At 37.7% G+C, this 23,645-nt stretch overlaps 4 protein-coding genes across 8 annotated transcripts; 1 reads left to right on the forward strand and 3 right to left on the reverse strand.

Annotated features, from left to right (window-relative positions):
* The first annotated feature begins 94 nt into the window (after positions 1-94).
* On the forward strand, positions 95-8,722 carry LOC119026832 (SCAN domain-containing protein 3-like). Of its 3 annotated transcripts, none has more exons than XM_037111417.1 (7): positions 95-620; positions 1,285-1,347; positions 1,615-1,878; positions 4,947-5,189; positions 5,788-5,922; positions 6,515-6,589; positions 7,079-8,722. In XM_037111417.1, exons 1-7 carry the CDS (start codon positions 566-568, stop codon positions 7,165-7,167), a joined length of 924 nt encoding a protein of 307 aa, XP_036967312.1. In that variant the 5' UTR covers positions 95-565; the 3' UTR covers positions 7,168-8,722. The 3 variants fall into 3 exon arrangements, with proteins under 3 accessions (XP_036967312.1, XP_036967313.1, XP_036967311.1); XM_037111418.1 differs by having other exon boundaries at positions 7,082-8,722; XM_037111416.1 differs by lacking the exons at positions 95-620; positions 1,285-1,347; positions 1,615-1,878; ... (1 more) ...; positions 6,515-6,589; positions 7,079-8,722 and adding an exon at positions 2,083-4,226 and having other exon boundaries at positions 4,947-5,028.
* Positions 8,723-9,393: 671 nt separating this feature from the next.
* Positions 9,394-12,558, reverse strand: LOC119027734 (butyrophilin subfamily 3 member A2-like). The gene is made up of 6 exons (XM_037113164.1): positions 12,444-12,558; positions 11,353-11,470; positions 10,915-11,256; positions 10,500-10,781; positions 10,277-10,396; positions 9,394-9,926 (listed from the first exon to the last, which is right to left on the reverse strand). Exons 1-6 carry the CDS (start codon positions 12,537-12,539, stop codon positions 9,394-9,396), a joined length of 1,491 nt encoding a protein of 496 aa, XP_036969059.1. The 5' UTR covers positions 12,540-12,558.
* A 1,793-nt stretch (positions 12,559-14,351) lies between these two features.
* LOC119026846 (butyrophilin subfamily 1 member A1-like) lies at positions 14,352-17,947 on the reverse strand. Its single transcript, XM_037111445.1, has 6 exons — positions 17,893-17,947; positions 16,773-16,890; positions 16,335-16,676; positions 15,963-16,244; positions 15,741-15,860; positions 14,352-15,326 (listed from the first exon to the last, which is right to left on the reverse strand). Exons 2-6 carry the CDS (start codon positions 16,879-16,881, stop codon positions 14,794-14,796), a joined length of 1,386 nt encoding a protein of 461 aa, XP_036967340.1. The 5' UTR covers positions 16,882-16,890; positions 17,893-17,947; the 3' UTR covers positions 14,352-14,793.
* A 917-nt stretch (positions 17,948-18,864) lies between these two features.
* Positions 18,865-23,500, reverse strand: LOC119026896. 3 transcript variants are annotated; one of them, XM_037111556.1, is made up of 6 exons: positions 23,270-23,500; positions 21,679-21,760; positions 21,500-21,544; positions 20,780-20,824; positions 20,449-20,583; positions 18,865-20,242 (listed from the first exon to the last, which is right to left on the reverse strand). In XM_037111556.1, the coding sequence occupies exons 2-6, from the start codon at positions 21,749-21,751 to the stop codon at positions 19,734-19,736; spliced, it is 807 nt and encodes a 268-aa protein (XP_036967451.1). In that variant the 5' UTR covers positions 21,752-21,760; positions 23,270-23,500; the 3' UTR covers positions 18,865-19,733. The 3 variants fall into 3 exon arrangements, with proteins under 3 accessions (XP_036967451.1, XP_036967450.1, XP_036967452.1); XM_037111555.1 differs by having other exon boundaries at positions 23,239-23,499; XM_037111557.1 differs by lacking the exon at positions 20,780-20,824 and having other exon boundaries at positions 23,239-23,500.
* Positions 23,501-23,645: the final 145 nt, after the last annotated feature.

Below are 23,645 nucleotides of genomic sequence, written 5' to 3' on the forward strand. Positions count from 1 at the left end.
GTCAGGTTACTCACTATGAAGTAAGATCTGCAGGACAAGGGTGAGTCTCCTTGGTTTTAGTGACGTTGAGCAGTAGATTGTTTTCTGTGCACAACTCTGCACAGTTTCTTCCTGATATGAACTGTCATGATTGTTTATAATGCGGTCAGTGATGGTGGTGGAGTTCTCTTGACACCTGATGCAGTCACAGGTGTTCAGTGTGAACAGGAGGGGGCTGAGCATGCAGCCCTGGGGGGCTCCAGTGTTGAGCACTAACACAGAGAAGGTGTGTCAGACATCCTGAACTGTCTGGGGTCTGTTTGTACTCAAGTGCAGACTGTTAAATCTTAATTTTCATGTGTGAGATTGTATCAAATACTGAGCAGAAGTCAGCAAACAGCATTCTGATGTAGCTGTTTATATTTTCAAAGTGTGTGCAGACTGCATGGAGGACAATGAATATGGCATCCTCTGTGAACCTGATGGTTCTGAATGCACACCAATAATGACATCACAACTACTTCAGTGTTTTTTTCTCTAGACTCTGCATCAGGAAGGGGAGGGATTAAGAAAATGTGTCAGTCTGATGTTCAGTCAGCAGCAAGACAACATGGAGGCAACAGCTCTCTGCACCCGACTGTGTGAGTACTGACACATTAAATGATGTAGTTCTCAATCACATTATAATCATCAGTATATGAATTAACACATATTTTAATAGTTGATATATCTAAGCAGAATAAATTACTTTTAGACAGTGATTTGTGATTTTTTTTGTGTTTTTTGTTGTTTCTGGCATAATCAAGACGGAGCATGAAGCATTTGTAAATTACCTTTAGACTAAACGGCATGAATCAATTACTAAAAACTGTTTCTTGCAAGATATAGAGGAGGATTTGTATTTTGTCACAGCTGCTGTCCCTTTATGTGAAATGAATTAAATTATAAAACTGCATTCTGCATCTGTCATATAGAATGAACATGTCTTACTATGACATCAGATTCATAAGAGTTGAGTTACATCCGAGCTCAACTAAACAAAAACACAGACTCACTTTAGTCATGAATTAAATATTCTTGACACATTAACTTTTTTTGAGAATCATTTGAATTTACATTATGTTACTCAATTTTCATGAAGATCAACTCACTAAAGTTAAAATGTCAGACATCACAGCACTGCAATGACAGGATACATGTTGTTCCTCCAACTGTTTTATTATGTTATAAATGTTTTATTTAACAGACTAATTAGCTCTGAAATCATCAGTATCTGGTATTAATCTCTTTTATTTTTCTCTCTAGCGATGACTGCGGTGCTGCTGTTTGCTGCACAAGTTCAGAACTGTTGCTACTCTCTAAAACTGGGTACGTATTTTACAATATTATTAAATTAATATGTGCATTTCCTTGCTGTTATTATTCATACACCAGTCTGATATTTGCATAAGGTTGCCTTATAATTTATTTCAAATACATGACTGTTGTTGCCCTTTACGTGTTCAGGGGGCAGGACTGTATCTGTTAGATCTGCTTTTAAACTACAATCAGTGACTTTTAGTGTGTACTTTGTATTTCTCCGTTTGGGAACTTTATTTAGCTTTATCTTCCTTTTTCTTTATGTCTCTGTCACAGATGCAATTTTTCCTCATGTTGAACCAAACAGACTGCAGTTCTTTGCATATAGTCCAATCTCTGTGCAGTGTGAACATTTGGACTGCTCACCTGAATGTAGAGTGATGAAGAGGCTGAAGAAGGATTCAACAAATACAACTCAACTTTGGGAAACATCAACAGGATCCAGTACTGTTCAACTTTCCTTTCAGTCAGACAGTGGAGAGTACTGGTGTGGAAATGAAGAGGGGGAACGAAGCAACAGTATCAACATCACAGTCACTGGTATTTATTTACAAGACTACCGTAGAGAAAGACTTTAGACTGTTGTGCCACAGCATGTATCCTGATTTTCTAAAGCAGCCTTTCTCAAAGTGGGTGCCGCGGCACCCTGGGGTGCCCCGTGACTGTGTCAGGGGTGCCGCCAAAAAATTACGTATTCTGTATTTTAAAAAAAAAAAAAAAAAAATTCTTAAAAAAAAAAAAAAAATCAAATTTCATATGACATATATGAATATATTTGAATACATAAATACATTCTTTCTTACATATGAATGGATTAATAAAATTGTAAAGTCATTTTAGATAAACAATATATAAAATGAACCATAAAAATCTGTCTCACGTAACGTGACGTCCCCACCGGTGTCAGCGTGATAGCGCAGCACACAGCACATTGTTTTATAATTTAACCGCGAAAATACATTTCACAAAGAGCAAGGAACAAGCACCATGGATCGTTTTTTAAAAAGAAAAGCCCCACAAGAACCAGACATGATTGACTGTGAAATGGAGCCTCAGCCTACTACTTCATGCGAGCCTTCGTCCACCAGCTCTGAGTCTGCACCAAAGGTCGCAAAGGTAGATAAGGCTAAAAAGAGAACATACAACGACAATTACCTCAAACTTGGCTTCATCAGTACTGGGGATGAAGCATGCCCTCTCCCTTTGTGTCTAATATGTGGGATGAAACTGTCAAACCAAGGGATGGTTCCGAGCAAACTTAAAAGACACCTGACCACTAATCATCCATCACTTGCTGACAAGGATGCTGAATATTTTGTTCGAATGAAAAGTCAACACAGCCGTCAAGAACAAATGATGATTAAATCTGCAAAAGTCTCGGAGAAGGCACTGGAAGCTAGCTACCTCGTAGCTGAAATAGTAGCTAAAACAAAGACGCCCCACACTATTGCAGAGACTGTAATTATGCCAGCATGTACAGCAATAGTAAACAAAATGCTAGGGCCTCAAGCTGCAAAAGAAATTTCAAAGGTCCCGCTGTCGGATTGTACAATAGGGAGGCGAATCAATGACATGTCTGTGGATATTGAAGCTGCCGTTTTGGGGAAAATCAAGACAAGTGGACATTTTTCTTTACAACTTGATGAGTCAACAGACGTGAGTGGGCACGCTCAGCTCTTGGCAAATGTTCGGTTTGTGGATGGGGACCGTATTAGAGAGAATTTTTTATTCTGCAAACCGCTGCCAAACAAAACGACAGGAGAAGAAATTTATCGTGTGACAACTGAGTATCTTGAAAAGGGAGGATTGAGTTGGAATAACTGTATTAGTATCTGTACGGATGGTGCGGCTGCTATGACGGGCTGTGCCAAAGGTTTCATTAGCAGGGCCAAACAGCAAAACCCTGCCATCCGCACAACCCACTGCTTCCTTCACAGAGAGGCACTTGCTGCAAAGACGCTCCCAAAAGAACTTTCGGACGTACTTGACAGAGCAGTGGACATTGTTAATTTCATAAAAGCGCGCCCGTTAAAGAGCCGCCTGTTTTCGATTCTGTGCGAGGAAATGGGGGCAGAGCATCAGAGCTTGTTGCTACACACGGCAGTCCGCTGGCTGTCACGGGGGAAGGTTTTGGGCCGATTGTACGAGTTAAGAGAAGAACTCAGAGTCTTCTTGACAGAAGAGAAATCTGCATATGCAGAGCTGCTCGCAGATGAGCAATGGTGCGTAAAACTCGCGTATTTGGCTGACATCTTCAAGCACCTCAATGAGCTGAACATTAAAATGCAAGGCAAAGAAGAAAACCTCCTCTCCTCGTCTGACAAACTGCGTGGCTTCAGATCTAAGCTCACACTCTGGCGTTCCTTTGTGGAACAAGGCAGGCTGGATATGTTTCCCCTGTGCAATGTGCATGTAAACAGCAGCACGCTTTCTGACCTCATAGCCCAGCATCTGAAATCTCTTGACGAGCGATTTAATCATTATTTTCCATCGGAGTGTTATGCACAGTTTGACTGGGTCCGTGATCCATGGAGTTCACGCGCACTGGAGAGCGCAACGGACTGGCCACTGCCAACACAGGAGCAACTGATGGAGATCAGGGAAGACCGCACATTGAAAATGAGATTTGGTGACATGGAATTGGACAGGTTTTGGATATCAGTGGAAAAAGAGTATCCAGTGGCTTCCAGTAGCGCTGTTGCTATTTTGCTTCCCTTCTCCACAACTTATCTGTGCGATCTGAGCTTTTCAAGCCTGACATACATCAAGAACAAGTACAGGGAGCGACTGAGGACTGTGGACCAGGAGCTCCGTGTCTGCCTCTCATCCATCCCTGCCAGGATAGGCCGGTTGTGTGCGTCGCACCAGGCTCACGTCTCTCATTGATTGTGAGTCACAACCCCCCCCCTCTCCCCTCTCTCTCTCAATTGCGGCTTATTTGTGTGCGTATGCGCGCTGCTGCGCGAATGTGGACCTCTCTCTCCCTCTCTCATTGCGGATTATTGTTTGCGTGTGTGTGTGTGTGTGTGTGTGTGTGTGGGTGTGTGTGGGTGTGTGTGGGTGTGTGTGCGTGCGCGTATAGCACGGATGGAAACAAGCACTATGATGGAAAAACATTCCTGCTATCTCTGCACTTCATTTGAGTTCTCCTGCTCTCAATTTGTTGGGTTCTTGTATTGCCTGTGTTGCTGTATAGCTTGGGCGGTCCACCTCTTATGGTTTTATGGCATTTGTGTCTCTGCTTTATTGTTTTGTGAAGCACTTTGTAAACCTGTGTTTTTAAAGGTGCTATAAAGTTGCTATGAAGTTGTTATTATTAATATTTACCGTTGTATTATGCTCTGTTCATTACTGTCCTGTCTAAATAAACAGGACGTTTGCATTTACGTTTAGGCTATGCAATGTCGTTTTTAATCATATTTTACACTGGGGTGCCTTGAGATTTTATGCACTTTTGAAAGGTGCCCTGGCTGAAAAAAGTTTGAGAAAGGCTGTTCTAAAGGGTTATTTTCTTTACAATACAAAATTATGGGTATCATTGGGGGAAAAATACAAATAAATTCATATTTATAAACAGTAACCACAGTTGTTCTCCTCGTGTGGGTTAGATGGTGATGTGATCCTGGAGAGTCCTGCTGTCCCTGTGATGGAGGGAGATAAACTGAGTCTGTACTGCAGAATCAAAGGGACCTCTGACCCTCCTGCTGACTTCTACAAAAATGGTCTCTACATTGCAACTCAATATAAAGGGACCTTCACCATCAACAGTGTCTCTGAATCTGATGAAGGACTCTACAAGTGCAGAATCTCTGGAGCTGGAGAATCAGCAGAGAGCTGGCTGGCTGTCAGAGGTGAGATGACCTGTTTTCAAACCAAAAATATATAAATCTGTTCCTCAAAAGACCAAGCTTTTTGTTTTCAGAGGCTGAAAAAGTCAAAGTCAAAATGTTGCGGAATTAATATTAATATTTGTCTCAACTGCAAGTGTAAATGTAATGTGATTACAACTGTAGATACAACTGAAGAAAAAATAAAACATGATTATTTTGTCTGTTCTAATAATTTTAGTCGGTCCATCCCTGAAATAAGTGACTAATTGCTGGACTGATTCATGTTGCCAAGAGGACAAATCCTAATAAGCCTCAACATTTTGGTGACTTTTCATCCAGCCCTGTGATGAGGTGGATATTGCTGGTGTTGTTGGTTTTATGTCTTTACACTTAATCTGTAAGACTCAGAACCAGGAGGATGGTTCTACATCCTGTCTGTTTTGGTTGATTTCATAATTTAGTTTTGTTTTTAGGAGACAAGGCTACTTTATTAGAATAAAAGAAAGACATGCTGACATTTGTATCCGAGTTTGAGGCTGAGTAGCTCCTTTCCAAACTCATGTTATGTCATATATTATTTACTGTTTAAATGTCATCACCATTTTGTCTCTTGTTGCAGCACATATAAGTTCAGAGACTCCTCGGTCTGACGGTTCCCCTCAGGTCCACATCCTTCTACCAGCGGTTATCACCACTGTGTCTGTGGCTGTGCTGCTGATGCTGGTGGGACTACTTCACCGCCTGAAACACAAAGGTAAAGATCAGCTTTACCATGTGTTTAACCAGAGCATGTTCAGAGTAATCTATGTGATACAGGTCTGTGCCAGTTCAGCCACAGTCTGCACCAATTAAAACATCAGACTCTGCCGTCACAAATTCAAACTAGAAGTGTTGTTTTTCACCCTAAAGCAAAAAGATATGCTAACTCCTTGAGCTACTGACAGATTCAGGAGGGTCAGCCGTTATGTCCATGACAAAATCTTTGCTCGCACTTGGTGTTATAATTCAATATTTATAGTATCTACGTATGTTAGCAACAACATACAGTCTGCCAGAAATGAAAATTCCTATCTTAATAAATCAACTGGAAAACTGTGTAAAGTTCATTCTGATTCAGGAATGTTGTATCTTGTATTGAGCTATATGGATTTCATTTCAACATTGATTGATTGATTTGATTACTGAAAGCAAATTAAACTATCAATTATGAATATAAAATTGCTCAGAGCAGTGGAGAAAAAAACTGGCTGAAACGATCCGTTAGCAGCAAGCTTCTGTCAGCATTTCTGTCGCTCACGCTGAACAGACACTTGGAGAATTAAAGTTGTATTTCATTCATGTTTCAGGCTCGGGGGAGGCGGGGGCTGCTGATGAAAGCATGGTGACATACGCTGTTGTTACAAAACACCACGAGAGGAGAGGTAAAACTATTTTACCACATTATTATATCCTACTGCTCTACTGTTGTGTTTCCTGAACTGAACAGAACATTTTATTCTGCATTGTGAGAAATACATAATGTTACAATAGTGTCTTTATTGCAGTTAAATATTGTAGCACAAACCACATGAGAAAAACACATAAATACTGGTGGAGTGACTGAGGTGTAAACATTTAAGACATTAGAGACATTCTATTACTCCATTACTCTCAATCATGCCTTGATTGTATTCAGCGATACTGTTGCTCTCGGGTAAAAACTGTTCTTGAACCTTGTTTGTCCGGCATTTTATTGTCCTGTATCTTGTGCCAGAGGGCAGGGTTAGGGTTAGAGTTCATGTCCGGGGTGTGATGGGTCCCTCATGATGTTTTTGTACAGTTCATCTAGGGAGCGGAGGGGGCAGCCAGCAAAACAAATCTATCTCACAGAGCAATTTTTTTGTTGTGTGTCCTCACCTTTGTTTCTACAGCAGAACCTGGAGTATTCAGCAGCTCAGCCAGGCAAACATCTTTGGCAGATTCCAGTGATGCCGTCTATTCTACAATCCAGATGATGTGAGTGTGATACAGGGATTGAGGGACTGTGCTGGCGTGCATGGATACGAGGAGGGAATGATACTGTATGTTTTACAGTAAACTAGTGGATCTTTAATGACCCGGCACTCTGTGGTAAATACATGCACGTTCAACAACCAGGGAAATCAGTCGAAGGGGAGAAAAAACAGAGACCACCAGTTCAGCCAATTTCAGGTGGATGGACTTAAGTTTCAAAGACAATTAGTAAGTCATAACTTCTGTGTCCAGCAGTGATGATTTTCAAAACTTTTGTACTTTTAATACTGTGAACTGTTTGAAAAACTTGCTGTTGTTGTGGATGAGTAGATATAAAGATTAAATATAGAAAACAGACTTAACCTCAGAAGAGTTTGTGTCCCTTGAAGACGTGACTTTGATCATTAATATCAACCCTTCATCTGTGGGCTTCAGCCAACATGCTGCGTCGCTGTCTGTCTTTAGGAGTGAGTGGTTTCTCACACTGTGACAGTTAAACCACATTGTTCCAGACATCTGTTCAAACGTCTTGAGACGCTTTTTATAAGAACAGAGCTGCTGCATCTTTTAAATACACTCACTGTGGTCGACTACCAACATGACGCTGTTAGAGCAGTTTGACCTGAGGCAGACACGCTGAGTGACGGAAATATAAATGAACACATGACACATTCATGCTATGTTAGAGTTGTGGTATTTACCACGTTCAGTTTATTTAATAGCATTCAGGACCCTGAATTTGTTTGTCACTTCATACAACTTGGTTCTCTGGCTGCTCCTCTCAACCTGATGGATGCTTATGTCTATTAAGTAATGATTACATGATTATGATTAATGAGAACACACATCTAATTATGAAAATAATACAACTAAATAAAGCAAGTCATCTTATTAGGCTAAACCAACACAATTGTACTTCAGTATGAGTTGCAGAATCAGTATCTTTATTTTTACTGGTGATGATTTATAAGAGATGGTGCATATTTAATTAGCACATGAATGCTGACAATGCATCTGACTGGACCGTCAGAACATTTTGAGCCAGTTTTTCCCAGTTTGAGTCAGTATCTGATATTTGTCTTTGTGGGGCAGCTTTCTGTCTGTTGTTCAGCTGCTTCTGTCATCTTGCTGAGAGAGATGCTGTGATGTATAACATGTATAATGTTATAAGTTCTGTAAAGAGCATCATCTATTCTGGTATTGAGAGTTCTATGTGTGTGAAAAGTGACTCTGTCTAGCTTTTCTACTCTTTAAGCTTGTTTTCATAAAACCCTTCAGCAGATCTTCAATGTGCTGTGACCGCTGTATGATTATGAGTTAAAGATGAATATAGATCAAGATATGAATCATGCTTTTATAATCTCTCTAGAATTATATTCCTTTACATTGTGTGTTTAGTGTGACCCTGACAGACGCTGTGCACAATAACCTGAGCGTCTCCACAGAGAACTATGATCACACACTTTGGTTTTGAACAGCTGATGAGTCTTTCATCACTTCACATAAATGTGCTGTAGCTAAGTTATAAAGAATGTAGATGAATGGTCTCATTAAAAATGTACTAATGAATATTAATCTGCTGTATGTAACGTAATTTAATTTATTGCAGAATATAATAATAATAAATAATGAAGCTGCGCTGACTTTCTGTTTCTGGACAGAGAAAATTATTTTATTTGAATCTTTGTTTCATAGATTAAAAAAAAAGGAGTTGAACCATTCTGCAGAACATGTCATCACCCTAAAATAGAAGACAATGTTTGAATAGATTTTAAGCAGTGGATAGTTACCTTTACAACCAAGGCAATAGACAATAATAATTCAAATATACACACAAAAGATACACACACACACACACACACATATTATGAACACAATAATTTTTAAGAAGTGGTAGAATTTCTAGCTGTAGGAGTTTCACATGCTTTCACTTTGCTTTGGGCAAAAAATAATGACAATAAAAATTGCTTTTGATATTACAATTCATAATATGGTTCAAACAATACCATAACAATGTCATAATTGCAAAATTTAAAACAAATGTTAAGTTGAAAACAAAAAGCATTTTTTTTAAATGCTTTTAGATATAAAGATCATTGAGACTTTAATGTAATGGTGGGAACTTTCTTTTTTAGAAAGATGACACCTGACATGTCTCTTTATCAGCACCATAAAATATTGAGACTTCAGTGACTCTCTAATAATGTGTTTCCTCTGAATCTGCTGCAGCTGCTCACTGACTTTCTTCTTGTGGTTCCTGCTTCTTCCTGTCTGTGATCATATTCAACATTTCATGATTTTTCTTCTGTATTGTCTCTGTTTGTAGCTGAAGATTTTCATCTTCTTGTCTTCTCCTGTTCAGCTGAGTTTTGGCAGTTAATGTGATTTCTTTCAATTTGAAGAATCGTTCACCTTCTGCCATCTTCTCCACTGACTGCATCTCTTTCTCCATATTGTTAATGTTTGTCTCCATGTCCTCCTTTTGTTGCTTCAGTTTGTCTTTCTGCTTTTTCAGTTCCTCACTTTGTTCAGTCAGTTTATTATGAACCTCCTGCTCAAAGTCCTCATTCCTCTTCAACCTCTCATCTTTCTTCTTCCTCGTGTCCTCAGTCTTCTTCAGCGTCTCCTCTTTCTCCTGTAACGTCTCCTCTTTCTTCTTCAGTTCCTTCTCTTTCTTCTGTAACTTTTCTTCAAGCTCTTCGGTTCTCTTCTTCTCTGTGATGAGCTGCTCTCTTTCAGTTTGATCCTCGTGTTGTTTCTTTCTTTCTGTGTGGTAATAAAAACAGGAAACAGTGTCAGATTCAGCTCAGACTTGTTCTGCTGATGCATTTTGTAGATAGAAGGTGTCAGAGTGAACACCACAGAGACTCAATGAAGCATTAGAATATTTTACAGCATAAACAGTGTTTTATTACAAAGTTATACACTATCTGTAGCAGGATCTGATTTCTGACATACTCAGATCTAGTCACCGAGGTGTATTTAACTTTGTCATATTTTAACCACTTTATTGATTTTTCCTTAATAAAAATCATGATCTAAAGCCTTAATTTATATTGTATAATCACCAGAGACATCTTGTGGCCAGTTGTTCACATCACATCAGTTAAACTCACCTTTGATTTGGTTTTGTCTCCATTTCCACACAACACAGGCTGCTGCAAGAATAACAAGGAGCACAAAAACCACAAGAACAGCAACATGAGCAGAACAAGATGTGGCCTCGAAACAGACAGCTGAAATGACAAAACACACAACAGAACAGTGGTTATATTAAACCATAATTCATCTGTTTGAAGAGAAAATTAGAATATTAGAGAAAAAAACTGAAAAACCAACCTGAAAGCTTGATTTCAGTCTCTCTGGTCTGGTTGGTGTGGTTCTGTTGGACTCTACAGGTGAAGCTGTTGCTGTGTCTCTTCTCCACAGTCACTCTGCTGCTGACAGTATAGAGGTCATCAGGACCTCTGACTGTCTCTGTAGGTCCAGCAGAGAGGAGGTTTCCCTCACCGTCCAGCCAGAACACCTCAGGTTCTGGATACCAGCCGGCAGAGTTACACTGTAGAACCACTGCACTGCTGTTTATGTTTATCTCAGCTATGACTGGTGAAGCGACAGAACCTGAGGAGGAGAAGGAGAAGACATAGAAATGAAAATTATACATATATAAATACATATATATATATATATATATATATATATATATATATATATATATAAATACATATATATATATATATATATGTATACTTACCAATAACAAGCTCAACATTTGTTTTTTTGTCTTGTGAGGGAAAGTAGCATCTGTAGAGTCCATTATCAGAGAGTTTCACTGCAGACAGAAGCAGTGAAAGGTCTCCCTGCTTCAGTTTGTCGATGGACACTGATGTTCTGCCTCTGTAAGACGGGTTTTGGTTCACCAGGTGGTCTTGACCTTCATGCCACACATGGACAAATCTGGGCTCCAGGTCAGGTCTCGCCCACTCCACGCTCTTTGAAACAGCATCCAGGGGAGGTTCCAGGAGGCACGGCAGCACCACGTCTTCACCAACTAATGTCATGATTCTCAGAGATGGTTGAGCACCCTGAGCCTGGCCTGGAACAACACAGGATCTTAAGTCATGTGCAGTTTGTTTTGTTTTCCTCTTTTTATACAGGCTTAACATGTTGCTGATGTTTGAGTGTAAATTACCTCTACAAGAGCCTGTCAGGAGGAGGAGGATCACAGTGTGATGGAGAACTGAAGCTCTGAGGCAACTGAGCTCAGCTTTAAGGAGCAATCCTTCATTTAGGCAACGCATCCTGCAGTCCTGGGGAGATAAAACATGCTGTTTGGCTGACAAATTATCAGATCAAATCAAATTTATTCATATAGCCCAAAATCACAATCACATTGCCTCAGTGGGCTTATGTATACAATATGTATAGTGAACGACATCCTCAATTCAAGTGAGGAAAAACTTGCCATCATCAAATCAGCCATAGCTTCAGTTAGCTAGTTGGCTATGTAGACTCATTTCTGAGCAGATACAGTAAGTTTTTGTCTCTTCCATCACATGCACAACACTGAGGCACAAAAATAATGCCATATTAATATTTATTTAGATTCATTTGAATTCAACAATGGTATCAGAAAGAACCGGCGCCGGTCCGTACTTCCTCTTTCAGCAAACGTAACAGAGCGCACATTAAATGTCTGACCTTCACCTCATTTCTAGGTAATAAAGCAGAATCCACCACGCCTCACTTCTCTATTGTCACAGAGCAGGATGGCCGCCATTTTCTGTGTCAGTATCAGATAGTGATGTTCCGCCATTTAGAAATGATTTATTTTGTATTTGTTTAAATATAACAGCTTCTACAAATAAGTGACATATTAAAAACAACAGCAACATCACCATGAAGGGAGGCAGTGGTTTGAGATTCTGACCTTGAAGAGAAAACAAGTTTGAGCTCCTTCTGCCACAAGATTACCGATAAGAGGTTAATATATCCAAACAGACAATGAAATGAAGACATGTGATTTGAAACTGGACTATTTCACCTTGATTATTGTGGACAGAAGTGAAAAATGACGTGTCCTTCATGCTGCACACAAGTCAAAGCTAGAAAACATCGAACTCACACTCTAAACACACTGCAGGAAATAGTCGTCCACACGGTTGCAGATACAGAAGCTGCTCTTGTGTAAATAACCAGTTTGCTTTTGCTCAATAAAATCAGTTGTAGTGAGTTTCGTTAAGATTTGAATCAAAATGTGTTTTCTCAACAAAAGAATCTTACCTGGTGAATCTCTGAGTCTGTTCTCGCCTGACACTGCAAAGCCAAACGGCCAAAGTCTGTCATAAAAAAACAAAAAACATTTGTACTTTGACCCATGTGATGAGGTGTGTACTGTACTGTGTTCACTCCTAGACTGCAGTAAAATAAGTCACTGTATAGTAAAGTACCGTCGAGTATGTATCATGAATAATATAGGTTTTATTCTGTAACTGAAATATTCAGTTGATTCAAGATTGCAGGTGTTTATCATCACTCTGGTTGGACAGGTACACTCGTGAAAAATAAAGGGAAAACAGAATAGTAGCATAATAGTAAAAATAAGCAACATGGTATGAAGTAATGAGATGTGTAAAAGAGAACGGGAATTTGCACTTTCAGAACTCAGTGTGTTATTAAAGCTTGTTTCCTATTTTCACAAAGTGGGCTGCACAGCCATGACAAAGCACAGAGATGCACACAGGAGACAATTAACTAAGTATTTATTGAAGGAAAAGTAAATTTAAAAAGTAACCTAAACTAATCATGGCGAGTGTAGTCAGTGGAATCAGTCACAACTGGTCACACTTATCTTACCTGCCACCTACCACTTTCTCTAACCTGACAAATGGGCATTGAACAGCAGCAATAAAGGGCTGTAAAGTGCTATATGTATATATGTACATAAGACACAAACATATAATTCCAGAGGGTTATAGAGGACAACATTGTTCCCCTAATTGTTCCTGCAGCTCCAAGCACATGTCTCAAATCACCTTGGAAGCATCTTTCATACAAACATACCCAACATGCCCAAAGTGTTTGAAACAACACAGATTAAAGGTGATAAGAAAAAAGCAAACAAGAAACAAAACCATGTAGGTGTAAAAATAAAACAATAAAATAAAATGTATATTAAAGATCAGCAAATAATTGTCAATGAAATAAAAAACAAAACACATAAACTACGGCTGTAAGATGATTTCCAAACACAGCTCTTTAATTTTTTTAATAGCATTCAGGACCCTGAATTTGTTTGTCACTTCATACAACTTGGTTCTCTGGCTGCTCCTCTCAACCTGATGGATGCTTATGTCTATTAAGTAATGATTACATGATTATGATTAATGAGAACACACATCTAATTATGAAAATAATACCACTAAATAAAGAAAGTCATCTTATTAGGCTAAACCAACACAATTATACTTCAGTATGAGTTGCAGAATCAGTATCTTTATTTTTACTGGTGATGATTTATAAGAGATGGTGCATATTTAATTAGCACATGAATGCTGACAATGCATCTGACTGGACCGTCAGAACATTTTGAGCCAGTTTTTCCCAGTTTGAGTCAGTATCTGATATTTGTCTTTGTGGGGCAGCTTTCTGTCTGTTGTTCAGCTGCTTCTGTCATCTTGCTGAGAGAGATGCTGTGACTACATGTATAATGTTATAAGTTCTGTAAAGAGCATCACCTATTCTGGTATCGTGAGTTCTATGTGTGTGAAAAGTGACTCTGTCTAGCTTTTCTACTCTTTAAGCTTGTTTTCATAAAACCCTTCAGCAGATCTCCAATGTGCTGTGACCGCTGTATGATTATGAGTTAAAGATGAATACAGGTCAAGATATGAATCATGCTTTTATAATCTCTCTAGAATTATATTCCTATTGTGTGTTTAGTGTGACCCTGACAGACGCTGTGCACAATAACCTGAGTGTCTCCACAGAGAACTATGATCACACACTTTGGTTTTGAACAGCTGATGAGTCTTTCATCACTTCATGTAAATGTGCTGTAGCTGAGCTATAAAGAATGTAGATAAACACTCTCATTAAAAATGTACTAATGAGTTCAATAATCTGCTGTATGTGAGGTAATTTCCTTTACTGCAGAATATAATAATAATAATAATAAATAATGAAGCTGCATTGATTTTCTGTTTCTGGACAGAGAAAATGATTTTATTTGAATCTTTGTTTCACAGATTAAAAAGATGGAGTTGAACCATTCTGCAGAACATGTCATCACCCTAAAATAAAACACACTATTTAAATGCAATTTAAGCAGTGGACAGTTACCTTCACAACCAAGGCAATAAACAATAATAAATCAAATATACACACAAAAGATACACACACAAACACACACCATGAAATTACTGCATACAGTCATTTGTAAGAAGTTGTAGAATTTCTAACTCTTGGACATTGATTAATGGTTTCACATGCTTTGAATGTGTTTTTGGCAAAAAAGGAAAGAAAAAATACATTTAATGTTATAAATCATAATGTTATGGTTCAGTCAAAGCCATAATACTGTCATAATTGTAAACTTTAAAACAAATATTAAATTGAATATTGCTGCAGCTGCTCACTGACTTTCTTCTTGTGGTTCCTCCTTCTTCCTGTCTGTGATCATATTTAACATTTCATGAGTTTTCTTCGTTATTGTCTCTGTTTGTAGCTGAAGATTTTCATCTTCTTGTTTTCTCTTGTTCAGCTGAGTTTTGGCAGTTAATGTGATTTCTTTCATTTTGTAGAATCGTTCACCTTCTGCCATCTTCTCCACTGACTGCATCTCTTTCTCCATATTGTTAATGTTTGTCTCCATGACCTCCTGCTGTTGTCTCAGTTTGTCTTTCTGCTGTTGCAGTTCCTCACTTTGTTCAGTCAGTTTATTATGAACCTCCTGCTCAAAGTCCTCATTCCTCTTCAACCTCTCATCTTTCTTCTTCCTCGTGTCCTCAGTCTTCTTCAGCGTCTCCTCTTTCTCCTGTAACGTCTCCTCTTTCCTCTTCAGTTCCTTCTCTTTCTTCAGTAACTTTTCTTCAAGTTCTTCGGTTCTCTTCTTCTCTGTGATGAGCTGCTCTCTTTCAGTTTGATCCTCGTGTTGTTTCTTTCTTTCTGTGTGGTAATAAAAACAGGAAACAGTGTCAGATTCAGTTCAGACTTGTTCTGCTGATGCATTTTGTAGAGAGAAGGTGTCAGAGTGAACACCACAGAGACACAAGGAAGCATTAGAATATTTTACAGCATAAACAGTGTTTTATTACAAAGTTAAACACTATCTGTAGCAGGATCTGATTTCTGACATACTCAGATCTAATCTGCAGTTTCAAGCTGGACTGGAACCAAAACCAGCTCGTGACACGAGGCCCAGCCAAATCAAGTCACCGAGGTGTACTTAACTTTGTCATATTTTAACCTCTTTATTGATTTTTCCTTAATAAAAATCATGATCTAAAGCCTTAATTTATATTGTATGATCACGAGAGACATCTTTTGGCCAGTTGTTCACGTCACATCAGTTAAACTCACCTTTGGTTTGGTTTTGTCTCCATTTCCACACAACACAGGCTGCTGCAAGAATAACAAGGAGCACAAAAACCACTAGAACAGCAACATGAGCAGAACAAGATGTGAAGTCGAAACAGACAGCTGGAATGACAAAACACACAACAGAACAGTGGTTAAATTAAACCATAATTCATCTGTTTGAAGAGAAAATTAGAATATTAGAGAAAAAACTGACAAACCAACCTGAAAGCTTGATTTCAGTCTCTCTGATCTGGTTGATGTGGTTCTGTTGGACTCTACAGGTGAAGCTGTTGCTGTGTCTCTTCTCCACAGTCACTCTGCTGCTGACAGTATAGAGGTCATCAGGACCTCTGACTGTCTCTGTAGGTCCAGCAGAGAGGAGGTTTCCCTCACCATCCAGCCAGAACACCTCAGGTTCTGGATACCAGCCGGTAGAGTCACACTGTAGAACCACTGCAGTGCTGTTTATGTTTATCTCAGCTATGACTGGTGGTGCGACAGAACCTGAGGAGGAGAAGGAGAAGCTGCTACACATGGTGGTTTTAAACATTATGAAGGAGCATTATGGACAAAAAGAATCACGTACTGACTCACCAACAATGAGCTCAACAGTGGATTCTTTACTTTTTTGGGGAAAGTAGCATCTGTAGAGTCCATGATCAGAGAGTTTCACTGCAGACAGAAGCAGTGAAAGGTCTCCCTGCTTCAGTTTGTCGATGGACACTGATGTTCTGCCTCTGTAAGACGGGTTTTGGTTCACCAGGTGGTCTTGACCTTCATGCCACACATGGACAAATCTGGGCTCCAGGTCAGGTCTCCCCCACTCCACGCTCTTTGAAACAGCATCCAGGGGAGGTTCCAGGAGGCACGGCAGCACCACGTCTTCACCAACTACCGTCATGATTCTCAGAGATGGTGGAACCCTCTGAGCCTGGCCTGGAACAACAGAGGTTCTTCAATCGTGTGCAGTTTGTTTTGTTTTCCTCTTTTTATACAGGCTTAACATGTTGCTGATGTTTGAGTGTAAATTACCTCTATAAGAGCCTGTCAGTAGGAGGAGGATCACAGTGTGATGGAGAACTGAAGCTCTGAGGCAACTGAGCTCAGCTTTAAGGAGAAATCCTTCATTTAGGCAACACATCCTGCAGTCCTGGGGAAATAAAATATTTTGAAATGTTAATTTCTAGAAAAAAGCACCAAAATGCTGTTTGGCTGACAAATCATCAGATCAAATTAAATTTATTTATATAGCCCAAAATCATAATCACATTGCCTCAGTGGGTTTTACAATATGTATAGTGAACGACATCCTCAATTCGAGTGAGGAAAAACTTGCCATCATCAAATCAGCCACAGCTTCAGTTAGCTAGTTGGCTATGTAGACTCATTTCTGAGCAGATACAGTAAGTTTTTTTTCTCCTCCATCACATGCACAACACTGTGGCACAAAAATAATGCCATATTAATATTTATTTAGATTCATTTCAATTCAACAATGGTATCAGAAAGAACCGGCGCTGGTCCGTACTTCCTCTTTCAGCAAACGTAACAGAGCGCACATTAAATGTCTGACCTTCACCTCATTTCTAGGTAATAAAGCAGAATCCACCACGCCTCACTTCTCTATTGTTACAGAAGGATGGCCGCCATTTTCTGTGTCAGTATCAGATAGTGATGTTCCGCCATTTAAAAAATGATATATTTTGTATTTGTTTAAATATAACGGCTTCTACAAATAAGTGACATATTAAAAACAACAGCAACATCACCATGAAGGGAGGCAGTGGTTTGAGATTCTGACCTTGAAGAGAAAACAAGTTTGAGCTCCTTCTGCCACAAGATTACTGATAAGAGGTTAATATATCCAAACAGACAATGAAATGAAGACGTGATTTGAAACTGGACTATTTCACCTTGATTATTGTGGACAGAAGTGAAAAATGACGTGTCCTTCATGCTGCACACAAGTCAAAGCTAGAAAACATCAAACTCACACTCTAAACACACTGCAGGAAATAGTCGTCCACACGGTTGCAGATACAGAAGCTGCTCTTGTGTAAATAACCAGTTTGCTTTTGCTCAATAAAATCAGTTGTAGTGAGTTTCGTTAAGATTTGACTCAAAATGTGTTTTCTCAACAAAAGAATCTTACCTGGTGAATCTCTGAGTCTGTTCTCGCCTGACACAGCAAAGCCAAACGGCCAAAGTCTGTCATAAAAAAAAAACAAAAACACAATTGTACTTTGACCCATGTGATGAGGTGTGTACTGTACTGTGTTCACTCCTAGACTGCAGTAAAATAAGTCACTGTATAGTAAAGTACCGTCGAGTATGTATCATGAATAATATAGGTTTTATTCTGTAACTGAAATATTCAGTTGATTCAAGATTCCAGGTGTTTATCATCACTCTGGTTGGACAGGTACACTCGTGAAAAATAAAGGGAAAACAGAATAGTAGCATAATAGTAAAAATAAGCAACATGGTATGAAGTAATGAGATGTGTAAAAGAGAACGGGAATTGGCACTTTCAGAACTCAGTGTGTTATTAAAGCTTTTTTCCTTTTGTCACAAACCTACAAACATGCCCAACATGCCCAAAGTGTTTGAAACAACACAGATTAAAGGTGATAAGAAAAAAGCAAACAACAAACAAAACTACGAAGTTGTAAAAATTACAACAATAAAATAAAATGTATATTAAAGATCAGCAAATAATTGTCAATGAAATAGAAAATAAAACACATAAACTACGGCTGTAAGATGATTTCCAAACACAGGTCTTTAATTTCCATCTTAGTGTATATACACTCTTGAAAACATGGTCCAACGCACATTTACTGGAATCTCTCTATTTTGATCTCAATGACGAGGACTGTCATATTTCTAATGTTAGACATTAAATAGTTACACACTCAATTTACATATGCACCTGTGTCATTTTATGTAAAGTTTGCTATTATTTCTTGTGTTAAAAAAATATAAAAAATATTAGCCTCAGTGTGATTTGCTGCTTTTATTCATAATCAAGATATGTAGTTACACACACTCATTTATCAGTTGCACAGAGGAATGAAGTGAATCATAATATTACAGTATATTTAACAAAAAGAGATGCACAATATACAACATAACAAAATCTTTAATTCAAACAATAACAAAGACGCTAAAATCTAAATGATGCCTTACAAATGAAAATGTTGCACACAGTCAATTGTTAAATGACTTGATACAAGTATGATCTTACATAATGAATATAGTGTATGTATATATATATATACATAATTTTTCTTTTTGTATCTGAAACCAACAACCTACCCAACAGCACAACACCCAGCGGTCAGCATCACCTACGATGATGAAGAGTAAAATAACATCTATGTTGTGTTTTGTTACAACAGTCTTAAAACATGCAGCTGTCAGTTCTAGAGACAGTAATGATGTTAATGATCAGCTAGATGTATAAAAATGATTAATTACACTTGAGAGAGATTCATTAAGAATAAACAAATACTGAATGTCATTAGCATAGAGTGACATCTGATTATTACAAATAGTTGCTTTAAGTCCAATTTTTACTCATCACGACCGTTTTTATTTACAACTTATAAAATATGTATATATATATATAAGAATCTTTGCTAAATGCAATGCAATCAAACAATAGTGAAGAGGTCCTTTCTGATATACAGTAATATGCTTTATCAGCCATTTATTGATTAATTAAGTTGCAGCTTACACAGTATTTATTCATGTATTTATTTATTTATTTATTTATTTATTTATTTATTTATTTATTTATTTATTTATTTATTTATGTATTCATTTATTTATTTATTTATTTATTTATTTATTTATTTATTTATTTATTTATCTATGTATTTATTCATTCATGTATTCATTCATTCATCGTGTATTTATTCATATATAAACATTAATGATGGTTAAACTGACTCTTTGTTTATAACCGATTCTACAGACTGAACTTTCTTACTACACCATTAGAAGGTGAGTGTTTTCATCATTACTGTCTAACTCTACCAGGGACAACTTGATCACTTCCATTTGGTTCTCTACTTTCCTCTTCCTGTCTGTCATTGTCACATTCATGTCCTCTGCTTTCTGCAGCAGCTTCTCCATGTTCAGCTGCTGCTTCTCCACCTCTTCCTTTCTTTTCTCCAGTTTCCACTGAGCATTTAAAAGGGCTTTCTTTTCTCTCAGGTAGCCCTCTGTTCTGTCAGCTGTCTTTTCTTTCTCACTCTCTTCTATTTCCTTCTCCACTAACTGAAGCTTCCCCTTGTTTTCCTCTCTTTCGTTCTCTATTTCTTCCAGCTGCAGTCTCAATTTCTCTCTCTGGTTCACAACTCCGGTCTTCAGTTCCGTCAACGGAGACAAAACTGCCTCCCATGCATCAAGTTCTTCTAGTGTGTTCATGGATTGTTTCCTGAGCTGATCCTTTTTGTCAGATGAATCCTTCCTTTTTGCTGAGAAAATGTATGACTCTGAAAAAGACACAGATGTAAGGTCATGGTAGAAGGAAATATTACAAATAATACAAACTGACTTACTCTCAAAGGGAGAGACCAACAGAATATAAACATTGATAATATAAACATATAATCATTTCTGAAGATTTACATATTATTTGTATTAACGTGGATAGTACTGACATATTGATTTAAAACATCAAAAAAAAGAAATTACTTACTGATTTTAGTTTTTTTACATTTCCAGACAATAAGGACAACCACAATCAATACAAGTCCAGCAGCTATGCCACCAACCAAGCCAACAATGATACAGAAAGGATAAGAAGATGGGGATGTGTTGGAGAAGATACCGGCTGAAATGGTAAAGAAAGAAAGGGCATTTAAAAACAATGTCAATAGATAATTAAGAAATATTTACAGTATAATGCTATCAAGAAAAAAAAACAACGGAAGAAATTGTTCTCACAATTAGAAATCCTAAATGTAATGTAAATTAGGAAGTTATGGTAACATTAACATTTGCTTCATTATCATGTAGCTGTGACTCACCTTGCTCCTCTGCATTGTCACCAGACTTTAGGTGTCTTGATGAACCTGAGGAAAGATGTGACACACATCCGATGAAACATTCACTTTGAAATTAATCTAGTGTTGTCTGTATTTTGTTGTGTTGTCTGACTGGTTGTGATTTGTCACTGCAACATTTAAAAAAAAAAAAAAGAAAATCTTTTTCACCAAAAAGCAACCTCATCTTTTTTTGTGAATGTATATGAGTCAAACCTTCGTGTAAAAGCATAATTATGACCCCAAAAAAGGCACTTTTAAGATTTACTGTTGTTTCGTTTTCGGGGAGGCTATATTTCAATGGAAGTGCTACAGGCACTTCTACGCTAGCATCAAAATCTCAGTAAGAAGTCTCGACACAACATGAAACTTTGCTGGTAGTATCACCAGGGTCTCTGAGCACCAGCATTGAGAACATTGTTTGTGACACAGAGTTTACTAAGAAGAAAATTTTGGACGATTCAAGTTAGCAGTAGCATCTCCAGTGCACTGCCGTCATGGCAGACAAAAAGTGTTTTGCTCCTTCCTGTTAGGTTGCACTCTGGAGTCATTATGCTTTTTAACAGCTGATGTCACGATTCTGAGAGATGTTTGAGCGCCCTGAGTCGGGCCTGGAATAACAAATCTTGCTATCAGAACTTCTGCACAAAATGATTGTTGGCTTTCATGAGAAGCTTATGAGCGTGTCATGTCACTGCACCTCACCTTGCTCCTCTGCATTGTCACTTGACTTTAAGGGTCTTGATGAACCTGAGGAAAGATGTGACACACATCAAATGAAACGTTCACTTTGAAATTCATTTATTTAGTGTTATCAGTGACAAGAGTGATGATAGTTATGTTTCAAGTATTTAACTTCACTGACTCACAGATGAAAGATTTACCTTCAAACAAGTGTAGGATCATTACACAAAGAAAAAGACTCAACAAGATGCAGACCATAATTTTCCTCCTCATCTTGAAGTTCTACAAAACAGAAAGGGAGGAAAAAATCTTTTTTTAAATGTTTTTCATTAATCGCTTTAATAATACCATACCTACCCCCAACCCTTCAATGGACTGTTGTATCTCACTCACTCAGATGTGTCTGTTCTTTTTGTTGAAAACTCAATAAATAAATCATATTTAAATAATAACATACCTTGTCAAACATTCAGTAATTAGGTAAAGACATATACAGTATTGTGAATTTTTTTGGTAATCACATTCACAATCACATCACAGTGATGGAGAAAGTATTAAAACCATACCCAGTGTGGAAAACTCCATTACAGTAACTGCAATATTGTCTGATTCTACAATGATGTCACACAGTCTGGGCCATTGCAGGTTTAAATAAAGATCATACAATTAAAATGTTTATATGTGAGGATTGTTTCATGCACATTTTGGACGCTGATCTCAGAAATGGTAAGTTTTTATTCATGGACTACAACCCACCTCCCCAGCTTTGTATTATTATTTCTTTACTCCATTAGACAAATGTGAATAAAAAGCTATTATCATTAAAATATTTCCAAAACATCCGATTTTGCAGAGAAATGGCTTGCATGAATAATCTCGTAATAATTACATGGTATATAATTAGACTTCTGGGATTGATATATCAATGTATAATGTTTCAACTGCTCAAGGTGAAGCGAGTTAGTCTATTTAATAATTTTGTCTTTTTACAAATATTTATATAATGTAAGTTTATGTTTTTGTAAAATCCTAATGCAAATACAAAGTAATATGAAATATTCAATAACTAATGAAAGAAACATTTACACTAATACCACGTAACTCTGAGTGTTATATCCAGTTATATTCATGCAAAGTAACATTTAGTGTAATATTAATTTATACTACTGCAAATCAACATTTTGTGTAATGTTAATGCAAAGTAAATGTAAGTGCCATAATAAATTACACTTTGCAGAGTAACATTTAGTGTAATATTGAATAACACAAATGCAAAGTTAAGTTTTGCATTAACATTTAATAATACTAATGTAATGTGGCTAAAACTGTCATATAACTAAGGCCAAGTAACTAGTACAATATTTTCCTTTTAGATGTAATGGAAGATATTAAATGTTAGTACAAGTGTGTATACATGGAAAACTGTTCTTAAGTACAATGAGCTGATGAAGTCACCACACAACACACAGCTCGGTCTATGAGTATTACCCGCTCTTTGGTGTTCTAAAACTTGTATTAGGAATAAATGTAGGTAATGCCTTGTTCAGTCACAGTGATAAATGATCCCTCTAACATTTTGGTAAAAACTGGATGGTTTGTTGACATTCAGTGTTGGGCTAAATCTCTAATAGCGTTTGAGGGATAAATAGCACAGATCAACAGTTGGTGCTCAGTTCATCAAAACTCCACCAATAGATGATAGTGAATAATCTTGTACAAAATACAGACATCTTAATAAAAATGTCTCAAAGCTCACCTACCTGATTTGAATGCGTCAATGAATCGGCTCACCTTCACAGAAATGATGTGCCTGATCAAAGTCTGCCTGTAAAATCTTCACCTGTGTTCTGCTTGTTCAGCATTCTCTCTATGAGTTGTCACCCACGTTAATGGCTGGACATTTAACAGCAAACCCATTCAAATGAATGAGTCGTTGTAGAATAATCTTTGAAGCTTACATACAGTAAAACAAAACTCAAAAAGAAAATCAAACTTTATGTAAGATTTTACACGCTGACTTTTATCTCCAGTCAGGTGAATATGGTTAATATTTAATCTGAGACTCATATCAGTCAGATATCAAGTTCCTTTCACTTTCAGCCTAACTGTGTGAATAGCTGCTGTTTAACTCTGTACACAAAACTAACGGCAATGTAAATGATTACCA

The sequence above is a fragment of the Acanthopagrus latus genome, chromosome 10, assembly GCF_904848185.1.
Source record: "Acanthopagrus latus isolate v.2019 chromosome 10, fAcaLat1.1, whole genome shotgun sequence".
Classification (NCBI taxonomy): domain Eukaryota; kingdom Metazoa; phylum Chordata; class Actinopteri; order Spariformes; family Sparidae; genus Acanthopagrus; species Acanthopagrus latus.

Excerpts from the sequence above, each read along its gene's own strand:
- LOC119026832 (XM_037111416.1), top strand. The coding sequence starts at position 2,326 with ATGGATCGTTTTTTAAAAAGAAAAGCCCCACAAGAACCAGACATGATT.
- LOC119027734 (XM_037113164.1), bottom strand. The coding sequence starts at position 12,539 with ATGGGTCAAAGTACAAATGTTTTTTGTTTTTTTATGACAGACTTTGGC. Across the intron at positions 11,257-11,352 it reads CCTGACAGGCTCTTGTAGAG|GCCAGGCTCAGGGTGCTCAA; the intron begins GTAATTTACACT and ends GTGTTGTTCCAG. Across the intron at positions 10,397-10,499 it reads GACTGAAATCAAGCTTTCAG|CTGTCTGTTTCGAGGCCACA; the intron begins GTTGGTTTTTCA and ends TTGTCATTTCAG.
- LOC119026846 (XM_037111445.1), bottom strand. The coding sequence starts at position 16,881 with ATGTGTTGCCTAAATGAAGGATTTCTCCTTAAAGCTGAGCTCAGTTGC. Across the intron at positions 16,677-16,772 it reads ACTGACAGGCTCTTATAGAG|GCCAGGCTCAGAGGGTTCCA; the intron begins GTAATTTACACT and ends CTGTTGTTCCAG. Across the intron at positions 15,861-15,962 it reads GACTGAAATCAAGCTTTCAG|CTGTCTGTTTCGACTTCACA; the intron begins GTTGGTTTGTCA and ends TTGTCATTCCAG.
- LOC119026896 (XM_037111556.1), bottom strand. The coding sequence starts at position 21,751 with ATGAGGAGGAAAATTATGGTCTGCATCTTGTTGAGTCTTTTTCTTTGT. Across the intron at positions 21,545-21,678 it reads GATCCTACACTTGTTTGAAG|GTTCATCAAGACCCTTAAAG; the intron begins GTAAATCTTTCA and ends ATCTTTCCTCAG. Across the intron at positions 20,825-21,499 it reads TGACAATGCAGAGGAGCAAG|GTTCATCAAGACACCTAAAG; the intron begins GTGAGGTGCAGT and ends ATCTTTCCTCAG.